This window comes from Plectropomus leopardus, chromosome 12 (assembly GCF_008729295.1).
Source record: "Plectropomus leopardus isolate mb chromosome 12, YSFRI_Pleo_2.0, whole genome shotgun sequence".
NCBI classification, from domain to species: Eukaryota; Metazoa; Chordata; class Actinopteri; order Perciformes; family Serranidae; genus Plectropomus; species Plectropomus leopardus.
This window is the reverse complement of record NC_056474.1, coordinates 5,530,074-5,554,965: the sequence shown is the minus strand read 5'-3', so window position 1 is coordinate 5,554,965 and position 24,892 is coordinate 5,530,074. Positions and strand designations below refer to the sequence as shown.

General features: G+C 40.6%; 2 protein-coding genes across 2 annotated transcripts; both read right to left on the bottom strand.

The window, feature by feature from the left end:
- Positions 1–383: 383 nt before the first annotated feature.
- On the bottom strand, positions 384–6,375 carry LOC121951176 (alpha-amylase-like). Its single transcript, XM_042497416.1, has 8 exons — positions 6,171–6,375; positions 4,639–4,785; positions 3,308–3,505; positions 2,424–2,654; positions 1,305–1,438; positions 851–1,073; positions 633–754; positions 384–513 (listed from the first exon to the last, which is right to left on the bottom strand). The coding sequence occupies exons 1-8, from the start codon at positions 6,333–6,335 to the stop codon at positions 384–386; spliced, it is 1,350 nt and encodes a 449-aa protein (XP_042353350.1). The 5' UTR covers positions 6,336–6,375.
- A 4,942-nt stretch (positions 6,376–11,317) lies between these two features.
- On the bottom strand, positions 11,318–24,386 carry LOC121951811 (alpha-amylase-like). Its single transcript, XM_042498292.1, is given in 11 exon segments — positions 11,318–11,533; positions 11,535–11,553; positions 12,526–12,651; positions 12,771–12,892; positions 12,989–13,211; positions 13,431–13,564; positions 14,525–14,755; positions 15,626–15,823; positions 16,242–16,388; positions 16,938–17,113; positions 24,368–24,386. Coding segments are annotated over 10 exon segments (1,539 nt in total). The 5' UTR covers positions 17,106–17,113; positions 24,368–24,386; the 3' UTR covers positions 11,318–11,362.
- Between the last annotated feature and the right edge of the window lie 506 nt (positions 24,387–24,892).

The following is a 24,892-nucleotide window of genomic DNA, read 5'->3' as shown; positions in this document are numbered from 1 at the left end:
AACAGGCAGGAACAGTTTTGGAAAACGTTTTGTTCCAGATCATTAAATTCAAGTGTTTGCTGTACATACTCATTTCTTTTTTTTTATCCGTGAAAACAAATAGAGAGAAAAAAAAGGGTTTTTTGTAGTTGTTTGTTGGATAATTTTTCTTGATAATTGTTGTTGTACTACTCAGGCGAGTTTTAATTTCTCCATGCACTCTTCACATGAGATACATAAATTGTCTGTTAGTAAGCTATTATTTAGAAACGTTATCATGGCCAAACTTTTTTTCACCTGTTCTTAAGTCATAAACACAGGAAACAATTTCAATCAGGCTTGGAAAATGGTTCACCAAAACATCTCACTTGCCTCTCAGGGCGTTCGTATAAAGTAGATAGTTCTTACCAGTCATCGTTGTTGAAGACGATGAATCCGCGGTTACCGCGTCCAAAGGCAACCTGGTTGCTCTGGTTGTCCCACCAGTTGGAGTGAGGCTGTCCGTTGACGACGTTGCGGAAAGTAACCATGTTCCTTAAAAGGAGAAATGACACAATAATATTAATATTGGAAATAGTTTTCACATCTATATGACCCAGCAGAAGTGAGTGTAAGGTCAGTAGTTCCTTGTCTCTTGCTTTCTGAGGACTCACTTAATCTGGCGCCATCTGTGCTCGCACACCCATCCGTCTCCACAAGTCTGGTCAGGGTTGATGGGAACAGGCTTGGTGGATCCGTCACCATGGCTGGGAGGGCCCATCCAGTCATTCTGATCCTACAAGATAATGACGGATCAATAAGTTTAACAAAAAAAAAAAGTTCCAAATTCACCTTCACATTTTAACATTATTCCTAAAAAAGGATAATCTACCTTTCCATTGACAATGTTGCGGTTCCAGCGGAAGCTAGACATTACTCTGGTTACTCCATAAGGGTGAGCCAGCATGTAGCCAACAGCCATCTTGTAGAGCCTGGAGTCCCAGAAGGTGACGACGGATGCACCACCGGCACCGTGGCCTCTCTGGTTGTCGTGGTTGTCAACGAAGACGAGAGCATTGCCGTTGGGCATGAAACCCCATCCCTCTCCCCAGTTCCTGAACACAAGAATACAGTTTCACTAATGAGGAGTTCACTTCTAAAATATACAAGTTTGGACAAAATACTCCTCCAGTTTTAGTCAGTTCTGTCAAACATTTTGTCACAATTCGCAAGTTGGAAACTACTTGTCCAATTCAACAGTTCATGCAGAAAATTGGATTGATCTCAGGGTTAAATAAATATTCTAAAACATCATGAATCAGGCACACGGGCAAAAACACACATACTTGGTATAAGACAGCTTCTCCCCGTTCCATTTTCTGAAGATAGTTCCCAGCTTGGCACCATATTTGAACTCAGTCACCCTGCCCAGATGGAAGTACTCTCTGGATGTGATTGGTTCACCTCCCAAATCAATAACCTAAAGGGGAAATCAGCACATAATCCACAGCATTCATATTATTAAAAGCAGATATGGTTTAGATTACCTGCACCATGTCAGTGAATATTGTGGATGAACAAAAAGTAATTCAACAAGTAAGATCTTTTTTTTTTGATTCAGCAATAACAAGAACCATATTTCTGCCTGTAAACATTAATGTTGTTGTTGAAGATAGAGCACACTTATTTTTTAAGATCTCAGGCTATTTTTGCCAGTTACTACCTTTGCTGTTTTGCACTATCAGTTATAACAATTGCTCATGGTACAGTGTTTCTCACAGAATTTTAATCTGTGTGTACCCTATCTAAATTCAGATGTTTTTGTGAGTTCGTGAGTGCAGCATAGACAGAACTTGTCACCAATTATTTTTTTCCTCATCAGCACTTTGAGTAGTTTGAATAGCAGGGTGGATAATTTGTCTTCTGATCCGTTTTGAGCTGATCAGATCAATGGATGAGGTGAATGAAAGCTTTTAGACCCAACTCAATGAATGGTTAAGTTTGACTTTTACTGCAGCTGGCAGTCTACTGCTCCATCTGTGCCCAGAGTATGCTCTATGCTCCGAGAATGTGGCGCAAACAATACCCAAACAGTATCTATATTCCAAAAACACTCCTAATTAATGCTCTAGCCCCAAAAATTTAAAATCAATACGTGGTGGCAGATGTTTTAATCATGGCAGACTGCCACAAATCAATGAGGTGTGGGAAACCCTGTGTTTGCAGTTAGTAGTCATCCAGTCACATCTTGCTATGTTGGCTGTCGGCATGTCTTCCAAGTAAAACAAAATCACCCAGCCTTTTGGTTCAACCAGTTATGCCAGTTAAACACAACTATCAAATACAGAGGTGTGATAAGAAAACTTGACATATGCATCAGTAGATGTTTTTAACACTACAGTATAATGTAAGTTGATGGTTGTGTTGTAAGCTTCTAGGAAAAAAAATCATTCAAAACAACTTACCTCCTGGTAGATGAAGGGTCTAGAGCCACCAGGGAACCACTTGGTGTTGAGGTTGTGCAGACGACTGTAGACGGCAGACAGGTCACCAGGCCACATGTGCTTGCTGGCATCCACTCTGAATCCAGCCACACCCATATCAATCAGCTTGTTCATGAAGTCGGCCACCTTGCCCCTGACGTAGTCTTTCTCCAGGGCGAGGTCCAACAGACCGTCCAGACGACAGTCACGCACCTGGAGCCATAAATAAGCATTTAGATTACAATTTATTTATTCTTCGTCCTGGTTAAGAATAGTCATTGTGGTAGAAACGATCCCTTGAATGAATCCTTGAATATGGAAAATGGTAAGAAGGTAATAAGCAGATGTGTAGACTTAAGTCACATTACTCAGACTCAGCTCGACTCACAAATTTGAGGACTCAGACCTGATTTGACAAAATCAAGACCTGCATCTCAACTTGGACTTTAACACCAATGTCTCATGACTTAATCTGGACTGAAGCCTTTTGACTTGAAACTCCTTAAAACCTACAGCCAGTTTCATTTATTTCAGCAACCAAAAACAGCAACATGAATGTGAGCTATCATGGAAATACGTGGACTAAAGAAATGTTTAATTTGGTCCACTTGTAAATGCTGCCCTGAGTACACTCAGGATAAAGCCATGGTAACTTAACCTGTTATAGTGATATAAAATATGTCAATAATTTAGCACAAGTCAAGACAAATGAAATATAGTGTAGTGTTTGGTATATGTGAAAACATGCAGTAAATAATGAACTATAATTTTCCACCACAAGGCAATTTTGCAACTTTTTAATATGATTATTCGGACCGGAGCATTGAAAACTTAGGTTTAAAAGCACCCTGACAAAAATTCATTACCTGATTGGCATCACCGTAGTTCTCGATATTGCCACTGCCAGTCTTGCATTTGTGGTCATTGATGTCTAAGTGGGAAAAGGGGATACTGGGGAAGTCCTTCCTGTTAGCACTGAACCAGCTTCCACATGAAGAGTGGGTTCCCTCTCCACTGCTGGCGCGGCACATGTGGTTGATGACAGCGTCCGCATAGATGTTGACCTATGGTTAGATACAGGATTAAGGGTGCAACACAACTAATCAACACCTCCATAATTAGCTGTCCTCATGTTCACTTCTATCCTATGGCACGTTAAGTTCACTCTCAGGTCACAGGAATACGTCAAAGCTATTGGTTCACAGTGATGTTGGTGGTCCAGACACTGAAGCATTAAACTATAAACAAGAGACAGCAGCTAATAAAAGAGTGAATGATTATTCTTCAAGACAGAGGCATTAATTCATTAAAAATGTCTTTAGTTCTACAAAACAATGTGATCATGATGAATGACGCGGCAAATGTTATGCGGTGTATCTGGTAAGAATTTGTTGTCTTGAGTGTATAGAGTGGTGAAGGGATGACGTATTTTTGTAGGCCAACCATTAAGTTGCCATCGGACTGGTTCCCTCGTGAAAAACCTTATGGGATGTTTGAATGGGATTTTCGATTATCGCCAAAAATAGGCTCTCTGTCGAACACAAGTTCATGATACTTACGTTTTGTTCAGCGTGATAATCTACACAGATGAACACTGCTTTTGTGTGTTTTGAAGTGTAAATGAAATCGCCAGAAGCAAAAAGCTATTGTTAGGCTTTACAATAACTACATCGTGGTCGCACGACTTAAACGTCACAACTACAAACACTGTAAAAACACATTAAAACACGATCAAAAAATATTATAAACAGATAAATCTACGAGAATGTGACTCTGTAAAGCTGTAAAGGTGGACAAGTGGGTTTAATGAGTTTCTGTGTCTGCTGTGATGACGTCTAACGTCCCCGATAAACACCATAGTCCCATTTAGCTACTTGTTAGCAACCGCCTTTTTAAGACAAGTAAAACGTTAAAAGTTCAAGTTCGTGTGTAAGCAGATATTTTTTATGTTGCAGGATAAAACATCTAAATATCTTTAGCCTGTGTTAACCACAGACCTTATTTAAGGCATTTTACCGAAAACCCATTCAAGAAACCCATAGACTTTAAGACTAACCGCAAGTGCTAAAAGGCTAACGGACTTCCGTGTTTTAGGGTTCATCACTTCTCCACTCTATAGGACCGCAGATTTACGAGGTGGTGTCGAACGCAGAGGAGTATTGTTCCTGAAGCCCTCCACTAAATGACTGCAGTTTACCCCGACGTTGTTGCATCTGGTGATCATGTCCCTCAGCTCGTTCTCATTGCCGGATCTGGAGCACAGGTTGTAGCCCACTGGTTGGTATCTCTGCCACCAGGGCCTCCAGGGATTGTTCAGCACAATGTGCTCATTTGGAGGGGAGATCTGAGCAACAGAAACACATCACAGCCATTCTCACTTTTAACACATGAATTATCTGCAGGCAGAAGACTGTGGTAAAATATACTTACTATGTACACTACAGCTCTAGCGATTTTACACAGAAACTTCAATTTAATGATCATGAGGAGCATTAATCAGCTTGTGAGGGTTAATAAAGACAGTTATAATAGACACTTTAAAGGGGCATTTTGGAAAATGAGTGTTTTGGAGCTTGATCTGTACTATGAATTAGATTATGTCTGTTTTCAATGCTCCGATTTTCACCTTCTTACTCTTGTGATTCCTTCAAAGGTGTGGAAGTGTGAAACTAAATCACTGGTGTACCCCTTTAAATTTTAGTGAAGGGAAAGAGACAGATATAGACTGTTGAACCCCTTTAAAAGGCTTTAAGATTTGTATTCGCTTTCTCATTTTGTATTTTTTTTATGAGGCCAACAGAAGAGACTCATTTTCCCACTCATAAACAGAAACTGATGAAACAGTAACATTCAAGACAAGAAGCACCTTTTCTTTGTTATGTGTAGCTAAAATAATCTGTCACCTGTTGATTTTACTTGTCTGATTAATTTGATATAATTTATGATAATGGACTCACACTTGCAGTGCACTTTTTCCACTCACACTTACTTAAGTACACTACTTGAGTAAATGTACTTGGTCACATTCGACTACTGCAGAGGCACCCATACAAATAGCCGCCTGCCACTAAGTTAAACATTTGTACCAATCACACACGTGCAATTCTGGGTTCAATATCTTGCACAAGGATACTTTGACGTGCAGACTGGAGAAACTGGAGAACCCCCTCAACCTCCTGAGCCACAGTCACCCCCCCCCTTTTTTTAGTATAAAGTCATCATGCTTCTTGGTAACAAATCTTATACCGTTGAAGAACCGGCATGACCAGTATGAGTAGGAGGTGCCAGGCTGTTGTGGCTTTAGTCATCTAATCCACCAAACAATGCCAAACAAGAGTCAGGAGCAGAATAAGCTGTTGACATTGGCAGAGAAGATTTGGCAAATTGTTCATGGGTGTAACCCACATACTCAGCTCTGCTGCTCATCCCACAAATGCATGTTCCTTACAAATGTGGCACCATTTAAAAGGGAAATAGACAGGCTTTCCAACAGTATAGGATTTATTGCCAAGAAGCATTGTTACAACAAGGAAATAATCTACCCAACACAAATTTACTTACTTTTTGTGCTTAGTTTAGAAGGTAATTGTGGTTTTACAATTCATACTTCATGGCACTATGAATAATGTCTACATGTTGCCATCATCATTTTAGGTATGGCATAAAATATGCCACCTATTTACCCCCCTCTCTAGACTTAGAAGCTATCCAAGATTCAGCTGTACATACCTGAACTCCGCCGTAGCCATTTGGACCCAAAAAACGCTCACACTCTGCAGCAATGTCCGCCCAGCGCCACTCAAACAGGTGGACGATGGCCGTCCTGCCGTGCTTGGTGTGGGGGTTGTGCTGGGCGAGGCCGAGCCCGAACAGAGCCACCAGAATGAACAACATTGCTTTCCCTGGAAGAGCGAGAAAATCAAATTCACCTGCTGCCAAGCAGTTTGTCTTTTTTATTGTCCCTTCTTCTTTCCGCTGGACCAATGAGAAACTGGCAAATATTGGCAGGCTAAACAGGTTTTTCTTTTACATGGTGCCTCTACTTGTTTAGAAACTGGACGCTTCTAGGCATGTACAGGTTGGAAACATGAGGTTGTTTTAATGTCTTTACTCAAATGTAAAAAGAGGAAGCTCAAAGAGGGTGAAAATGTGCCAAAGATCCCAACAGTTACACTTTTGCAGTTTCATTTTCTCTTCAGGTCAAATTAAAATGAAACTTCAGTCACACTGGTTTTGTCATGTGCCAGTAACTTTAGGTTTATCAGTCTGAAGTGGCGTCAGTAACAGATGACTGTACAGTTGATCACCTGCCAGACTGACAAGCAGGGAGCCCTTATTAAAGAACCATTTCAGAACCTTACAAGACAGCAAAAAGTAGGTCAATACTACACAGGATGTCTTCATTCACTTATGTGAATTGTTTAACAGCTGATTATTGGTCGCCTATAGTAGGTCTATTATTACTCATCATTTAATATTCCTTTATAGTCTAATAGGGATTATTAAAGCCATTTATTTCGTTGCATTAATATCTGAACAGTTATACACCACACAGTCTCTCTGTGTAAGAATGTGTGTCAGTGATGATTCGCAGCCATGGATGTATTAGCAGGTGCCCCCTCCACCTCCCTCTCCCTGCGCGGGTCGGTCGTTTTGGGCGAGCTTATTAAAGAATATCGCAGGTTTTGGGTGGGCAGGTCATAAAGTGACAGAGCAAAGCAGTATTCTTAGTAATTTATTAATAATTAAAATAAAAAAAACATTGCCACCCCCTCGTCCTCTCCTCTCTCTCCATCTCTGTCACACAGCAGCAGCCTCATCATCAGCTGCTGCGCTGCGTTATTCTGCATCTGAGCAGGAACATCTGTTCTACATATTTAGGATTAATTTCTCCGGTCATAATGTCCAGTAAAAATATTTCCCTCTGCAAATACAAAAGTCTAACAGCGTGTTTTAATATCAAGGAAGCGTCTCTGTGTCCACACTGAACAGGCTTTATTAAATGTACACTATCATTTCATAAACAAACCTCTGAGGATATAAGCTGTCCGTGTGAGATTATACTGAAGATGTAATCACATAAAAGATGGGTAAGAACTTGCTGTATGAATGTACTATGTAGAAAACACGTTCATCGTAATATTTACTGTAAATGAGATAAAAAAGAGCCAAGGTGTGTTATTATCAGACAGTTTCAGTGTGTGCGGGTTGGGTTCGGGTCATTGATTAATGCACATGTTTAGGGGTCAGCCGGTGGGCGGCCTGACCCGTGCATCATTCATTGTACTGTAAATTAAAAAAAGAAAAGGCCTAAATTAAATAAGCTGGTGATTTGTGTGATGCCATAACACTTACAATTTAATTATCCTAACACTTGTTCACTGTTAGTTTTTAGAACACACGAGGTGACGGCACATTAAATTAGGCTACATATGGTGTCCTATGATATTATTTGTGTATCTCTTTAGTGACTCTGCAGAATTTGCACTGTGAGAATAAACTGTGTGAATAAATAAAGACGCATGAGGGGGTGCGGCATTTATACGGCACAACACAAATGAAGAATCTCCATGGCCCTCGGGGAGCTCCGTAAGCTGTCCACTCGATAAAATACTTCCGTGTAGGATACACCAGTGTACCCTCTCTCTGTGCTCCTCCAGAAGCCTCCTCTCTCCTCCATCCTTGCCTCCTCCAGGTGCATTTGTGCAATTCGAATCCTTTATGATCCTTCTTTGCTCCAGGCAAGGGGGGTGGTCCAGTGAGATACCTAACTCATGTTTCAGAGAACCAGGGTTAATTTCTTCATCTAAAGTTCTCTTTCAACACTCGTTTCGGTATCTCACTGTGGGATATAGAGACTCCCGTATTGCCAGACAAGCTTACCTCAAAGACTGGTATTAAAACCCTGCCAGTTAGACTGCCACAGTTGAGTCTGAACCCACGCTGAAGACTGTATGGGACAGTGTAGGCGCAGTCACATCCAACCTGAAGAATATGGTGAAAGTGTGGGACATAGCCTACGGCACAACTACACATACCTCTTCAACAGAAACACCTTGAAATAACGCCCCAGATGCGGTCATCCCATGAGTGGAGTCAGCATGCAGACCAACGGGGGGTAGCAGCTTGCTGTTATAGGCCATAGCAATAGCCCCCATGATCCAGTGTTTGTCACCACGGAAAACTGCATACATGATGGGTTTACCGACAATGCATGAATGTCACTCATGCGCTTAGCAGAAGCCAGCGTGAGCAATAAAGCCGTTTTAAAGGAGTGCATCTTTAGGTCTACCTGCTGCAACGGCTTGAAAGGCGGGCGTGACAACGCATCCAGATAGATCCCACGGGGCCGTTAATACTGGCCGAACGCACCATGCTTCTTTCATAAACTGACAAATAAGGGGATGTTAACCTGCTTTTATATCCCCAAAGCACTCGTGGCACGCTGATATAGCTGCTAAGCACACTTTGACAGTAGAGAAAGCTAGACCCTTGTCCAGCAGCCCCTGTAGAAATGTCAAAATGACAGACACGGGAGTCTGGAAAGCCACAATGTCAGCCCTAACGCAGCACTCCTCAAACGCACCCCATTTGCCATCATATGAGCAACACGTAGAGGAGTGACTGAATATTGGTAATCACACTGTGTGGAAGCCTTGAGACAGTTAGATTTAGCCGTACAAGGGCAAAGCCATGCGCTCTGGATGAGGGTGGAAGATCTCCCCGTCCGCTTGCGACAGGAGATCTTTGCGTAATGGCAGAAGCCATGGTGGGCAAACAGCAGCTGATATATCCCTGCAGTCAGTGTTTCCCTGGTCATCGGGGAGCTATCAGATTTAGCAAAAGACCTCTCTCCCACACCCTGGTGAGAGTAGGAGTGATCAGCTCTAATGGGGGAAAGGCGTACAGAAGGACACACGGCCACTCGTGTGCCAGCGCATCCAACCCCATCGAGGCGCTCTGATCGGTCAGGGAATAAAACAGAGCACACTGCGTGTTCTCCTCTGATGCAAAGAGGTCTATCTCCACCTGATCGCATCTGTCCCATAATCTGTTCACCACTTCGCTGTGGAGTTCCAGTCTTTGTAGCGAGGATTGCCTCTGGAGAGCAAGTCCGCCCCTCGGTTCAAAATTCCCGGCACGTGCGTGGCTCTCAGCGATAACAGACGAGAGCTACTCCACACAATCAGTCTGTGTGCCAACATTTGCAGATGACCCCCTAGTCTGTTGATATATGCCACCAGGCAACGAAGTTCCGGGCAGTTTATGTAAACAAACTGCATCTGAGCTCCATGTGCCAATCGCTGTTCTGCCGGTTCGGCACCACAGCCCGCGAGAAAGGCGTCTAATTTTCCTTGCCAGGATCGTTCCATGGTAACACTTGTAGTCAGAAACGCCATGCATTCCCAAGGGCGCAGAGCACGCCAATATAATTGCGGCGAGACCCAGATGCAGCCTCACTGCCGTGTTCGACTGAGCGTCTACAGCGCTCATTCTGCCCAATAAGGCAGTGGGGCTGGCTGGCTGTGGCTTCATGTGCGGCTGCACAGCCATATTCTGTTCCTGTTTTATTTTCAATGTCTTTAAGTGTTTTTAACATGTTTTATGAACAAATGTGGCTGTGCCCTCGGCTCGAATCCTGGGTGCACCCCTGAAAACATTTTTATTGAACATTGAACTGAGAGGAAAGGACACTAGTATGTGCTTATGAGACAACGCTGGGGCTCCACAGAGCTCTCTGCAGGTCCGACCCTCCTCCGCTTCACTCGGCCGTGGAGATTTTCTTGGGGAGACACAGTTGCAATGCTTCGCCCTCCCTCTTCTTCTCCTCACAACGTTTCTAGATGGTGGCTATCGCTGGGCCGAACAAGGCTTTCGGGTCCACTGTAACATCGAGGAGCTGAGTTTTCTCCTTCTGGGAGAGGATAGATAGATAGAGGTTTAGCCACGTAGCTCTCTCCTACGCCATCATCAGGCCCATGGCTCTCCCCGATGCCTGGACGGCGCACCTGTGTAGACGCAGGCAGAGGTCTGTAACCATGCACAGCTCGTCCCACAGCTCCGGAATAGGCGAGGTTGACATTTCATCCTCTAACTCAGCCTGGTAGGCTAGCAGCAGTGACGACGCATTCAATGCCTTCATCATCATGGCCACCGCCTTGTAGCCTTTTTCCGCCAGCAATGACTGAAAGCAATCAGCTTTGGGGGGGAGGGCAGGGCCCGCAGAGGGCCACGAAATACAAGAGTTAAAATTCTATGTAAATATGGAGTCATATTAACTGTCTTGAGAGCCACCTCATGGCACTGTCACACTATAACATTTTAATGTCAGTGATAACCCAGGGCAGCATGTTATAATGGTTATGATGGGATGTCCTTTCATACACCAATAGCTCCCCAATGGTTCTTTAGAGAAAGTGCTTGATTTAAAACATACCAGCACATTTAGGATACCTACTGTATATCATTTAGTGTTAACCTCATGTCCCATAAAATATTTCTTGTCCTTTGAAATCGACAGGCTTTTACAGCTTTACCAGGAATTGTGACGTTATGTTCATTCTTTCTCCATGTGAATGCATCAATGAAAGATACTGAATTTTTCACTCAGCAGGAGGTTACTCTGTAGTAGAAAAGTCGATTACCAAAACTTCTTAGTCCCTGTAGTGTTTTCCATGCATGTGATACTGCAGTCAATTCAAAGAGTAACTTTATGGTTGTTTATGCTGCTTACACATGCAACAGTGCACATTATTTAAGAAATGCAAAATGAAAGTCTTTCCCTTCTATCAATCTGCATGTTCAAGGTAAACCAATAGTCAGTGGCAAAAATAATTTGACCGTTTTAAAATTGTATCCATAAAAAAAGCTCATCATTTAAGTTGAACGATATGATTTATTCAAAGTTGTACATGATGTTTTTACAGCTTGGACTCAGCATGGATGGCAACAAAGGGGTCCTCATCTCTGTTGCTGATCTGGAAGTGGGCGTGGCCGTCACAGGCAACATGGATCTGCTTCCCAGTGCACCTGCCTCCGTCTTTCTGGCCAGAAATGACATCGCAGTAGGTGCCTCTGGGCATGCCAGTGTTTCAGGGTCACATCCAGGTTCCTGAAGGTGAAGACAAGGTACATATTGTTTTTAAAACCGCCACACATGAAACTTTGTTAACAAACGGAGGGAATCTTGCTCTCTTATTTTTCTGTATTTCCTGTGAAAGCCTGTTGCAACCAGGATGTGTAAACAAATAGGATGTCAATTTGGGAAAGAAAGGATGTTTTATGCAGTGGTAGAAACAAAACAGAAGTAAAGGTTTTAAAGCCAAACATGTATCACAAGAGATTATGCCATAATTAATTTAATATCCAACAGTCAGTAAGATGCTGACATACGTCTTCATCCAGTCCTTAACACTTGTTTAATGTGGTTATTGCTTTAATTGAGTGGGATGAAATCAGTATTATGTCAGTATCAGTTAGAGTTAAAGAGAGGCAAATGAAAAAAAAAAAAAGTGGTGATCCATTTTCTAGTCAAATCCAATTTGTTTTCTCTACTGTGTTTATGACTTAAAGCCAAGATGAAAACAAGGTTTTGTCAGGATAATCTTTCTAAACTGTTTTCACATCTGTGAAACTTGGGTTAAAAAAAAAAGTTGTCCAGGATTATTTTTCTAACTTTATTTATTTTCATCTGTGAAACAGGCAGGAACAGTTTTGGAAAACGTTTTGTTCCAGATCATTAAATTCAAGTGTTTGCTGTACATACTCATTTCTTTTTTTTTATCCGTGAAAACAAATAGAGAGAAAAAAAAAGGTTTTTTGTAGTTGTTTGTTGGATAATTTTTCTTGATAATTGTTGTTGTACTACTCAGGCGAGTTTTAATTTCTCCATGCACTCTTCACATGAGATACATAAATTGTCTGTTAGTAAGCTATTATTTAGAAACGTTATCCTGGCCAAACTTTTTTTCACCTGTTCTTAAGTCATAAACACAGGAAACAATTTCAATCAGACTTGGAAAATGGTTCACCAAAACATCTCACTTGCCTCTCAGGGCGTTCGTATAAAGTAGATAGCTCTTACCAGTCATCGTTGTTGAAGACGATGAATCCACGGTTACCGCGTCCAAAGGCAACCTGGTTGCTCTGGTTGTCCCACCAGTTGGAGTGAGGCTGTCCGTTGACGACGTTGCGGAAAGTAACCATGTTCCTTAAAAGGAGAAATGACACAATAATATTAATATTGGAAATAGTTTTCACATCTATATGACCCAGCAGAAGTGAGTGTAAGGTCAGTAGTTCCTTGTCTCTTGCTTTCTGAGGACTCACTTAATCTGGCGCCATCTGTGCTCGCACACCCATCCGTCTCCACAAGTCTGGTCAGGGTTGATGGGCACAGGCTTGGTGGATCCGTCACCATGGCTGGGAGGGCCCATCCAGTCATTCTGATCCTACAAGATAATGACGGATCAATAAGTTTAACAAAAAAAAAAAGTTCCAAATTCACCTTCACATTTTAACATTATTCCTAAAAAAGGATAATCTACCTTTCCATTGACAATGTTGCGGTTCCAGCGGAAGCTAGACATTACTCTGGTTACTCCATAAGGGTGAGCCAGCATGTAGCCAACAGCCATCTTGTAGAGCCTGGAGTCCCAGAAGGTGACATGGGATGCACCACCGGCACCGTGGCCTCTCTGGTTGTCGTGGTTGTCAACGAAGACGAGAGCATTGCCGTTGGGCATGAAACCCCATCCCTCTCCCCAGTTCCTGAACACAAGAATACAGTTTCACTAATGAGGAGTTCACTTCTAAAATATACAAGTTTGGACAAAATACTCCTCCAGTTTTAGTCAGTTCTGTCAAACATTGCAAGTTGGAAACTACTTGTCCAATTCAACAGTTCATGCAGAAAATTGGATTGATCTCAGGGTTAAATAAATATTCTAATACATCATGAATCAGGCACACGGGCAAAAACACACATACTTGGTATAAGACAGCTTCTCGCCGTTCCATTTTCTGAAGATAGTTCCCAGCCTGGCACCATATTTGAACTCAGTCACCCTGCCCAGATGGAAGTACTCTCTGGATGTGATTGGTTCACCTCCCAAATCAATAACCTAAAGGGGAAATCAGCACATAATCCACAGCATTCATATTATTAAAAGCAGATATGGTTTAGATTACCTGCACCATGTCAGTGACTATTGTGGATGAACAAAAAGTAATTCAACAAGTAAGATCTTTTTTTTTTGATTCAGCAATAACAAGAACCATATTTCTGCCTGTAAACATTAATGTTGTTGTTGAAGACTGAGCACAGTTATTGTTTAAGAAAACAGGCTGTTTTTGCCAGTTACTACCTTTGCCTTTTGAGTTTAACACTTTCATTATATAGCATCAGCATTGCCTGTATTTATACAGGTGCTCATCAACTAGTAATATGCTCTGGGTTAACAACAAGCGCTTGCAGTGTGCATGTGTTTGTCATCTTGGTTCTGCGCTCATTTTCCCACGAGTCTGTTGACTGCTGTTTTGCGCTATCAGTCATAAATATTGGTCATGGTACAGTGTTTCCCACAGAATTTGAATTTATGTGTACCCTATCTAAATTCAGATGTTTTTGTGAGTTTGTGAGTGCAGCATAGACAGAACTCATCACAAATTATTTTTTTCCTCATCAGCAGTTTGACTAGTTTGAGTAGCAGGGTGAATAATTGGTCTTTTGATCCAGTCTGAACTGATCAGATCAATGGATGAGGCAAATGAAAGCTTTTAGACCCAACTCAGACTGCCACAAATAAATAAAAGTTTGGGAAAACATGTGTTGGCAGTTAGTAGTCATCCAATCATATCTTGCTATGTTGGCTATGGGCATGTCTTCCAAGTTAAACAAAATTACCCAGCCTTTTGGTTCAGCCAGTTATACCAGTAAAACACACAACTATCACAGACAGAGGTGTGAAAGGGACGCTAGACATGACGAAATATGAATCAGTAGATGTTTTTAACACTACGGTATAATGTAAGTTGATGGTTGTGTTGTAAGCTTCTAGAAAAAATCATTCAAAACAACTTACCTCCTGGAAGATGAAGGGTCTGGAGCCACCAGGGAACCACTTGGTGTTGAGGTTGTGCAGACGACCGTAGACGGCAGACAGGTCACCAGGCCACATGTGCTTGCAGGCATCTACTCTGAATCCAGCCACACCCATATCAATCAGCTTGTTCATGAAGTCGGCCACCTTGCCCCTGACGTAGTCTTTCTCCAGGGCGAGGTCCAACAGACCGACCAGACGACAGTCACGCACCTGGAGCCATAAATAAGCATTTAGATTACAATTTACTTATCCTTTATCCTGGTTTAGAATCACCATTGTGGTAGAAACGGTCCCTTGTATGAATCCTTGAATACGGAAACGTCCTATGAAATGTAAGATGGTAATACGCAGATGTGTAGACTCAAGTTACGCTACTCGGACTCTGCTCGACTCACAAATTTGATGACTTTAGACCTGATTTGACAAAATCAAGACTTGCATCTCAACTTGGACTTTGACACCAATGACTCATGAGCCCAAAGATTAAAACCCAAAGATTAAAACACGGGCTGCCTACCAGTTAATTTGGACTAGTATTAATGCTTTTCATTCCTCGCAAGTGAACCTCAAATCTGTTTTTTTAACCAATCCATCAGCATTTAATCAAGTTGAAAAAGAGAGAGTTTGCCCCCTAAAAGTTGTATGTTTGGGTAGGTGTGGACACAGTAATCAGACTCAGCTGTGCACCAAATAACTGAGCTGAAACCTTCCTTCTTGAAGAGGTAGTCGTGTTCCAGTTATAAACAAACTTTGTTTTTGGTGAGAATGTGTTCCAACCAACAGCAGTTGCATTATGCATTGTTTGACATGAACCAGCTCCCGTAGTCCGCTGTGCTTTGCATTATGGGCTGAGGTCTAGCGCCAGTTTCATTTATTTCAACAACCAAAAACAGCAACAGGGCAGCATTTACAAGTGGACCAAATAAAAATAAATCTTTTGTCCATGTACTTGTGTGATAGCTCAGATTCAGCAATGAAGACAAACTAACTGGACGCAACTTTGTAACAACTCTGTGTTCCCTGATTGGAACCAAAGCAGTGAAAATCTAGGTCTGAAAGCACCTTCACAGAATTCATTACCTGATTGGCATCACCGTAGTTCTCAATATTGCCGCTGCCAGTCCTGCATTTGTGGTCATTGAAGTCCCAGTGGGTGAAGGGGATACTGGGGAAGTCCTTCCTGTTAGCACTGAACCAGCTTCCACATGAAGAGTGGGTTCCCTCTCCACCGCCGGCGCCGCACATGTGGTTGATGACAGCGTCCACATAGATGTTGACCTATGGTTAGATACAGGATTAAGGGTGCAACACAACTAATCAACACCTCCATAATTAGCTGTCCTCATGTTCACTTCTATCCTATGGCACGTTAAGTTCACTCTCAGGTCACAGGAATACGTCAAAGCTATTGGTTCACAGTGATGTTGGTGGTCCAGAAACTGAAGCATTAAACTATAAACAAGAGACAGCAGCTAATAAAAGAGTGAATGATTATTCTTCAAGACAGAGGCATTAATTCATTAAAAATGTCTTTAGTTTTACAAAACAATGTGATCATGATGAATGAAGCAGCAAATGTTATGCAATGTATCTGGTAAGAATTTGTTGTCTTGTATAGGGCCGCAGATTTACGAGGTGGTGTCGAACGCAGAGGAGTATTGTTCCTGAAGCCCTCCACTAAATGACTGTAGTTTACCCCGACGTTGTTGCATCTGGTGATCATGTCCCTCAGCTCGTTCTCATTGCCGGATCTGGAGCACAGGTTGTAGCCCACTGGTTGGTATCTCTGCCACCAGGGCCTCCAGGGATTGTTCAGCACAATGTGCTCATTTGGAGGGGAGATCTGAGCAACAGAAACACATCACAGCCATTCTCACTTTTAACACATGAATTATCTGCAGGCAGAAGACTGTGGTAAAATATACTTACTATGTACACTACAGCTCTAGCGGTTTTACACAGAAACTTCAATTTAAATAACAAACCCAAGTAAAGTAAAAGTACCTCAAATTCTTATTAACGAACAGTACTTGAGTAAATGTTCTTAATTAGATTCCACCACTGCTGAGGCTACCAAACAAAGAGCCGCCTGCCACTAAGTTAAACATTAGGGCCAATCACACATGAGCAATTTTGGGTTCAGTTTCTTGCACAAGGATACTTTGACGTGCAGACTGGAGAAACTGGAGAACCCTCTCAACCTCCTGAGCCGCAGTCACCTCCCCATTCTTTAGTATAATCACAATCTAAAACTTAATTATGATTTGTACTTTATAGTGCTATATATAATGACTACATGTTGCCATCATCATTTTAGATATGTCATAAAATATGCCACCTATTGTCCTCCCTCTCTAGACTTAGAAGCTATCCAAGATTCAGCTGTATATACCTGAACTCCGCCGTAGCCATTTGGACCCAAGAAGCGCTCACACTCTGCAGCAATGTCCGCCCAGCGCCACTCAAACAGGTGGACGATGGCCGTCCTGCCGTGCTTGGTGTGGGGGTTGTGCTGGGCGAGGCCGAGCCCGAACAGAGCCACCAGAATGAACAACTTCATTGCTTTCCCTGGAAGAGCGAGAAAACCACACTCACCTGCTGCCAGCAGTTTGTATTTATGCTGGTTTTCTCTCTCTGCTTGACCAATGAGAAACTGGCAAATATCAGCATGCAGGCTAAACAGGTGCTTCTTTCTCACGGCATCCCTCCTTGTTTAGAAACTGGCAGCTTCTAGGCATGAACAGGTTGGAAACATGAGGTGTACATAATGTCTTTACTCAAATGTAAAATCAAGAAGCTTAAAGGGTGAAAATGTGCCAAAGATCCTGACAGTGACACTAGTGCAGTTTCATTTTCTCTGCAGGTCAAATCAAAGTGAAACTTCATATAATCACATTGGCTTTGTCATGTGGCAGTAACTTAAAGCATTCACCAGCAACACTAGCACAAGAAAACATTATTTTCAGGCTTTAAATATCACCGTAATGCCATCTTGCATTGGTTAAAATGCATAAAAAAATATTTTAAAGCTCTTACCAAAGAGGTCGGATGTATTCAGCTTTAGTGTTTGTTCATGCAGTTCAATAACCAGATGATGTTGCAACAGTTTAAACTCTCACAGAGTTACAAAACTTTGATTTGGAACAAAAATCTATGTGTGTGTGTGCATGGGTGTGTGTTTGTTATTCTTGGGGTTTTATGGGGGATTATGGGAGCAAAGTAGGTACAAGTGGGAAAATAAATACAGACAGCATTATTCATTTTTTCAAGTTTATACATAATCAAGCATGTGAGTGTTTATGTAATGAAAATTGGCAATTAGCCTTAAATGTTGAATAACACTGATAACAGTGAGTTTTTCTCCAGTGGCAGTATTTATCTTGTATCACTTTTTATGTAAATTCAGAATTTTGACTTTTTGCATAGAAATTTGAAAAATACTTTGGATTTATGTCAAGCAGTGGTGGTGGAAGTATTCAGATCCTTTACTTTATACCACACTGTGAGAACACTGTTGCAAGTAAATGTAATGCATTCAAAGTGTTACTTAAATTAAAGAAAGTAGGTGTAATCAGGAGCATTTACTTTAAGTATTAAAGGGGAAAGAAAATGCAGAAAAATCTAGAAAACCCTCCAACCCCAAAAACGTATGAAATATTCAAATGAATTAATTCTAGCATACTGTTTATTTTAAATGCTTTGAAATATATATTACTGATTTTGTTTTCATATTATATTTTCACGGGGTATTGTATTCTTTTATTTTTGTATTATTCCAATTTTATTGATATTTTTGCCTCATTAGAGTCTGCAGGGCAGTTAGTTTCCAACATTGCATATCTGTGTGATTGGTGGTACTTATGTTTATTCCTGCAGTCCCATTTTCATTGTGTTTCTTCAAAATACCTAACTTTATCTGCCTCAATCCTGCATCCTGTTTTAAATCCAGGCTCAACCATTTCAATTATTATTATTATTCATGTTATCACACACAGATGTTTGCAGTGCAGCATTTCTAAAACATGCTGTGTCCTTGTGTAACATGTTATTATCTGCTTTTTATCAAGGAAAAACAGCACAGATAAGATACACTCGGGTGAGAAAGGCTAGGAGGTCAGATATGTTATGTAAAAAAAAAAAACTAACTAAACCAGCCCTGACAAAACACAAGCTTTTTCCCATGAGGGGCTTCAAATGTGACCCTCCAGTTTTGTTACCGTTTGTGGGTAAAGGGTCAAGTAGGTAAGACTTTGAATGTAGGACTTTTACTTAATGGGGTATTTTTGTGTGGAAGAACCGCTTCAGTAAAATATCTCAATACTTCTTTGATTACTGCCTCCCTACTTATTTACCATAACTCCAGTACTTCACAGCATCGTGGACCATGCACAACTGAATCCTCACTGACCCTTCTCACAGCAGCCACACTTCATGACGTTTATACAGTATTGAGAACAGAGTGCTGAATTATAGATGAGGAAACAGATCGATTGTCTCTGAATGCTTTTGTGTGTATCACTCTCTTGTGTTTAAATTGTAATAGTTTACATAACAGTGCTGTCGAAATCATGTCTTGGCTTACACATGTTCGTTTATTAACCATTCTGTTTTTGGGGAGTCCTGAAAACCTTAAACTCTAAGCTCAAAAATATACTTAACACTGTTTTATCATTTTGACTTAATTTTCCTATTTTTTTAAAGAATAAAATCTGTAGGATAATGTTAGTGTGGGTACACTGTACACTCATCAGTCTGTGTGTGTATCATTCATGGACTGTATATAAAGAAGGTTAGTTAACCATAACCCTCTTTATATACAGTCTGTGTTGCCATTATCTGACTTTTCAATAAATGCAGTATGTGTTAATGCATAGTATGTGAAAAAGAGGTATTTTATGTTTTTCAGGCTAAGGACAGAAGAGGGACCCCCTACTACATATATTGTATGAAACTGAGTTGCATATTAAATGGGGTGGATGGAGGTTTTCAGGCAGAGGGCCATATCAGCCTCAGGCTGCAGTCTTGACCTGTTTTTTTAATTCATTTTTTTAAGGTAGGTTAGGGAGGAACATTCAGTTTCACAATGATAAATTGTTGCAAAAGGAAAAATTGACTGGATTCGTGTTTATGTGTATTTTCAGACATATTTTAATTTTTGGAAGAAATCAAACAAAAATTGGCCTCTGACTTTTAGTTACTCTGTTACTAGTATGAGTATAAAACCTGAAGTAAATTTTATACTCTAGTATCAGTGATTCATGGTCATTTGCAAATTTGATCATCTTCACCAAAAGTGCAAGCTGGGTTTATAAAATTAGAATAGTTAGAAACGTCTTGTTACCACTCAGTATTTGCATTAATAGAGGTACACTCATTCTTTGTAACACTGTCTTAGCTGTACAATAATTCGTTCAGTAATAACAGCAATACTGTGCAGTTCTTAAGTATCTCAATTTACTCGTACTAACACCACCCTTGAGTATAAATTTAACATGTGAGTTACATATTGTAAATATTTCTTATTCCTATTTAGATTTATGTATGCATTGTGTTGTACATTGTGGCAAAATGCACATTTTTAAACCTTATTATTCTAGTTTTGTACATTGTAATGTAGCATAAGGCACATATTTTTATATTTTTACACACCTTACATATTGTACATTCTATATTTTCAATATTTTAAATAATATCTTATACTGTTCTTCTGTTTATCATACTTGCTATTTCTACTTTCTATGACTGTCTATGTTTTACACGTGAGTGACTGTAATGTATCACAGTCCAGTTGCATTTATTAGTAGTAATTTTATACATACAGAAGTTTGACTCTAAGAAATGAGGAACAAAGATCATGTCAGCAAAGTAGTTAAAAGAGTTAAAATTCTGTGTAAATGTGGAGTCATATTAACTGTCTTGAGACACTTGCACCACCTCATGGCACTGTCGCACTGTAGCATTTTAACGTCAGTGATAACCCAGGGCAGCATGTTATAATGGTTATGATGGGATGGCCTTTCATACACCAATAGCTCCCCCAATGGTTCTTTAGAGAAAGTGCTTGATTTTAAGCATACCAGCACATTTAGGATACCTACTGTATATCATTTAGTGTTAACCTCATGTCCCATAACATATTTCTCTCACCCTTTGAAATCTCACTTAAATCTTGCTGTCAGACATCCTTCACAGATATTTAAACCTGTGAGCAAATTGGTGCAATTTCTTTCAAAAACATGAGCACCTTGGTAAGAAATGTTACACAAGTTACAAAAAAGAAAATTATGTTTGAAAGCTAGTGAAAAAATGTCTGGAAAAAAAAGAAAAGAAAAAAGCTAAATATGTTACTGAATTATTTTTATTTATGAGCACTTTTTCCAGGTCATCTCCTTGTTTTTGTTTTGTTATTTTGTTGTTGTGTTTTTTACTATTTATTTAGTTAGTTAGTTATTTGTTGTTTTTTCGTAGTAATTGTCAGGTAATTTTGTTATACTTTTTTACAAATTTCTTGCTAATTTTTAAATCATTGCTTCAGTCATTGCTCATTGCCTTCCTCTCATGTTTTTGAAAGAAATCAAGCTCAAGGTTTCAAATGGTTAAGTATAATAAAATGTGTAACACTGGTATGTAGAGAGAATTCATTTGTGCATGATATAAAATTAATACATTAGTTATTGATAAATCATTAAAAATGTATGAAAATCATCACAAAAGTTTTTTATAATCAGTATCTGATTGTACTGGATTGCATCCTGCATCATTGATCAGTAAGGACAATATTACAACAGCACAGCAACATTAAGGGGGTTCAGTACCCAAAACTAACAACACAAAAATGTGTGTCTGTTAAACAGCGCTGCATAAAAAGGGGGCAGTAAAGGCCACACCGACTGTAGGTTTGTGTGTCTTAAAGCTTTTGTAAATACAGCCTGGTGTGCCTCATCATGCCTCATCCCACCTGCTTCCTATCTGACCCAGCTCCTGCCCCCGCCCGTCCCCCCTGCGGAGCGCGTGTCAAACAGACATCTGACCTGCCTTACTGGGTTTCGTTCCGGGTCACTCCTCCCAGTGAGTCTGTGGGTCTCGGCATGTAGAAATGAAGGGGCCCCGACACGTTTGTGGTGGAAACACTCACTAATAACTCATCCCGGCGCAGACTGTGAGTGTTGACACATAAGGACTAAAGGGATAAAGATCTAATTTTACAGTGCAGGTTCTGCTCTCGGGTTGCAATGGTCTGTTCACAGCAGCAGTGCACAGCAGTGTTATTTCAGGCTGTAGCCCAGACAAAAGCAGAAAGGTACACAAACCTTTTATATTTGTGAATCTTTATCTAAACAGTGAAAGCAGCAGCACCATAGCTGAACTGATTAGTAAAGAGAAAATGTTTCCTGCAAAGTTGTATCATTTGAATTTTTTAAAATTGTTTTTATTTGCTTTTTAAGGGTCAGAATAATATTTTTCATCTGCAATAAGGGATATTTTTGGTTACTTGGGCGCAGCAGGGACAAGATTTGATCACCTTTAATTTGATATCATGACTGTGTAAAATAATAGACATAATTACTGTGAGTCACTGCAACGACCCTTCCATGCCACTAGGGGTCGCTGTGTCATGATGCTGCTTGTCTGATTGTGTGGTGCAGGCGCTGCATGAAGGCTTGTCAGCTGGTTGTCACTTAATTCTTCAGAAAAAAAAAGACATGAAATACAGGTGGCAGGTGGTCCATTGACTCAGTGAGCTTTGCCGCTGTATTTCAAAGCGCTATCCATATAAAGGTAGTGAAATTTATGTTTTGTGATAGAAATGTCTTGACTTTTATTTTATTTCATGTTTTCTTTGCTGACAGTCAGCGGCCAGTGCTGTTAGCGTGTGGAAACATGCCCACCACCTGGGTCAGGACTTGGGATGGACTTAATGTTAGCCAGCTGGCAGTGACACACCCCTGCTGAAAAAACCCAGCTAATTACCATCTCATGCTGGAAGCTGGTTTTATTTGGTTTTAGCTGGTCAAAAATGGTTTTAGATGACCCTGACCCAGTTCTTGCTGGTCTTTGGTTTTCACACATCCCCTTCACGATACTGTTTATATGTTTATTCTCCTCTTTATCCTCATACTGTAGATAAATATGCTTTTGTACACTCATCCTTACTCCCATCTTTGTTGCAGCCATTTAGAGGCCTTAAGTTTGGCCGTCGCCATCTTGGAGCCAGAAGTGACTATATTTGGACGAGAGGTTGGAGCTGTGAAGGAGCTCTGACACATAAACTGAAGTTACGCCTTTCAGAGGTACGTTACTTTAAAAACTAACTAAATCCCCAAACTGCTTTTTTTTTAGTTGTGTGTGTGCAGGGGCCCCCCTCCCAGCTGTGTCCGTTTATTGAGATTTTTTTTTCACATTGAGAAGGCACTCAAACCAAAAGTGGAGGGTTTAGTTACTCTTTGAGCTTAAAAAATGTAAATGAGTGAGTTGTAAAAACGTCATCCCATGCACAGTTGTCATGACTGTTGAAATTATATATAGAGACAAAAACAATGTTTTTGTTCTTTTTGTACCAGGGTGTAAATATGTTTTTTTTGTTAAGTTGGGCATTTTAACTTGGGGTCAGCGGGGATTGACTCACTTCTGGAGCCAGCCCCAAGTGGCCATTAGAGGAACTACAGCTTAGGGCATTTCCACATTGGCTTTATTTTTTGGCTTCAGAGGTTGCTGCTTGGTTGATTCGGTGGACCTGTAAGCAAACAGTTGCATACGTACATCCAGCAGTTAAAGAGCAATATTATCATACATCTGTTTTTGGTCTTGACATGCTCGTGTGTGGGAAATATCTGGCTCTTTAGTTGCTGAAAGCTACACTGCATATGTGAGAAAAAGCTGCCTGCTGCAGCCAATAACAATATGAGAGTCAACTGAAACAGTACAGTTTGCAGGCAGGACAGCTAAAAACAGGCTGAAACTCTAAAAAAGTTGCCTAAAGGTGAGTGGAGCTGCAGATTCAAGTGATAATTCTGTGTCACTACCAGTGTTGGAAAGGTTACTTTTGAAATGTAAAAGGGTTACAGATTACCCTGTTAAAAATGCAATAAATTATCTATTTTAATAACTTAATCAAAGTAATGTAATAAATAAGATTATTTTTGATAACAAATATTTTAAACTTGGCAATAAAGCTGAAAAGACCTAAAAAAATAAAAATAAGTGCATAGATGTTGCGCTCAAATTTATCTCAACGGCTTTGCTGACCCGCATTGTCAACAGGCAATCCTGCATGGCAAACAGATGTAAAGCAACAGAATTAATGTTTTATTATATATTTATTACATTACTTTGATTATATATATATATATATATTTATATATATATATATACACACACATTTTACTTATTTTTTTGTAAACTCTTTGTAATTTCCAACATTTTGATTAGTAACTGTAATTTAATTACATATTTTTCTTAGTAACTGTGAGGTGCTATATAAATAAAATAATAATAATTATTAATATTATTAATAACTGATTACAATTAAAATTTGGGGGGGGGATTCAGTTTTTCCCCAACCCTGGTCACAACATGGGACCCTGATCGCAACTTTCACAGTTTTCACATGACAAATCGCTATTACAAAAATAAATAAATAAATAAATAAATCGATTTAAGCACCTTTCTGGTTTCTGTTGAATTCCTTGTACTGGCTTTCACCGAAATGTGGGAGGAGATGTCAAAGAAAGTTAAGGCCCCTGCTCGCTCACTTTTTCCCATGGGCCCCAAAAATTACAGTCAGACCAAAGTCCTTTCCTGTATGGACAACACAGGACATACCTCCGGAGGCGATGAAGGGTTTTGGGGACAAAGCTTTCTTTCACAGCTCGAGCTCTGAGACCAGGTGAAGGGAGAGAAGCTGGTCATTTGATTCCCGCCCCCTGGTTCTGTCATGGGAAAGTGGAAGAGTTGTGGCGCAGAGGGGAGGCCGGGGGGTTCACTGTAGACGAGGGGGGGAGAAAAAGTGAGGAGGAATGAGAGAGATAAAAAGAAAGGGGGAGGAATGGGGTCAGCAGGTTAAGAGAGAGAAGGAAGAAGAGAGAAAAGAATGAGAGGTGAGCGTGTGGTTTTAGCCAAAGACAAGTGAGGAAAAATAAGAGGAGAGAGTGAGTGTAAGAGGTGGTGAAGGGGTTTGTTTCTGTAGTTCAGGGCAAATGAGGAAAAACACAGAGGGGGTGAGTGGAAAAAGAGAAGGGGGAGTTAAAACCATGAAGGAAAAAAAGGGAGAAAAAAGGGAGTTGGGGAAGGATAGAAGCTGTATGTACCTCGTCTTCTTACACCTCAGGTCGCTTATTCAGCCAGACA

Excerpts from the sequence above, each read along its gene's own strand:
- LOC121951176 (XM_042497416.1), bottom strand. The coding sequence starts at position 6,335 with ATGTTGTTCATTCTGGTGGCTCTGTTCGGGCTCGGCCTCGCCCAGCAC. Across the intron at positions 3,506-4,638 it reads CCAGATGCAACAACGTCGGG|GTCAACATCTATGCGGACGC; the intron begins GTAAACTGCAGT and ends ATCTAACCATAG. Across the intron at positions 755-850 it reads GCAACATTGTCAATGGAAAG|GATCAGAATGACTGGATGGG; the intron begins GTAGATTATCCT and ends ATTATCTTGTAG.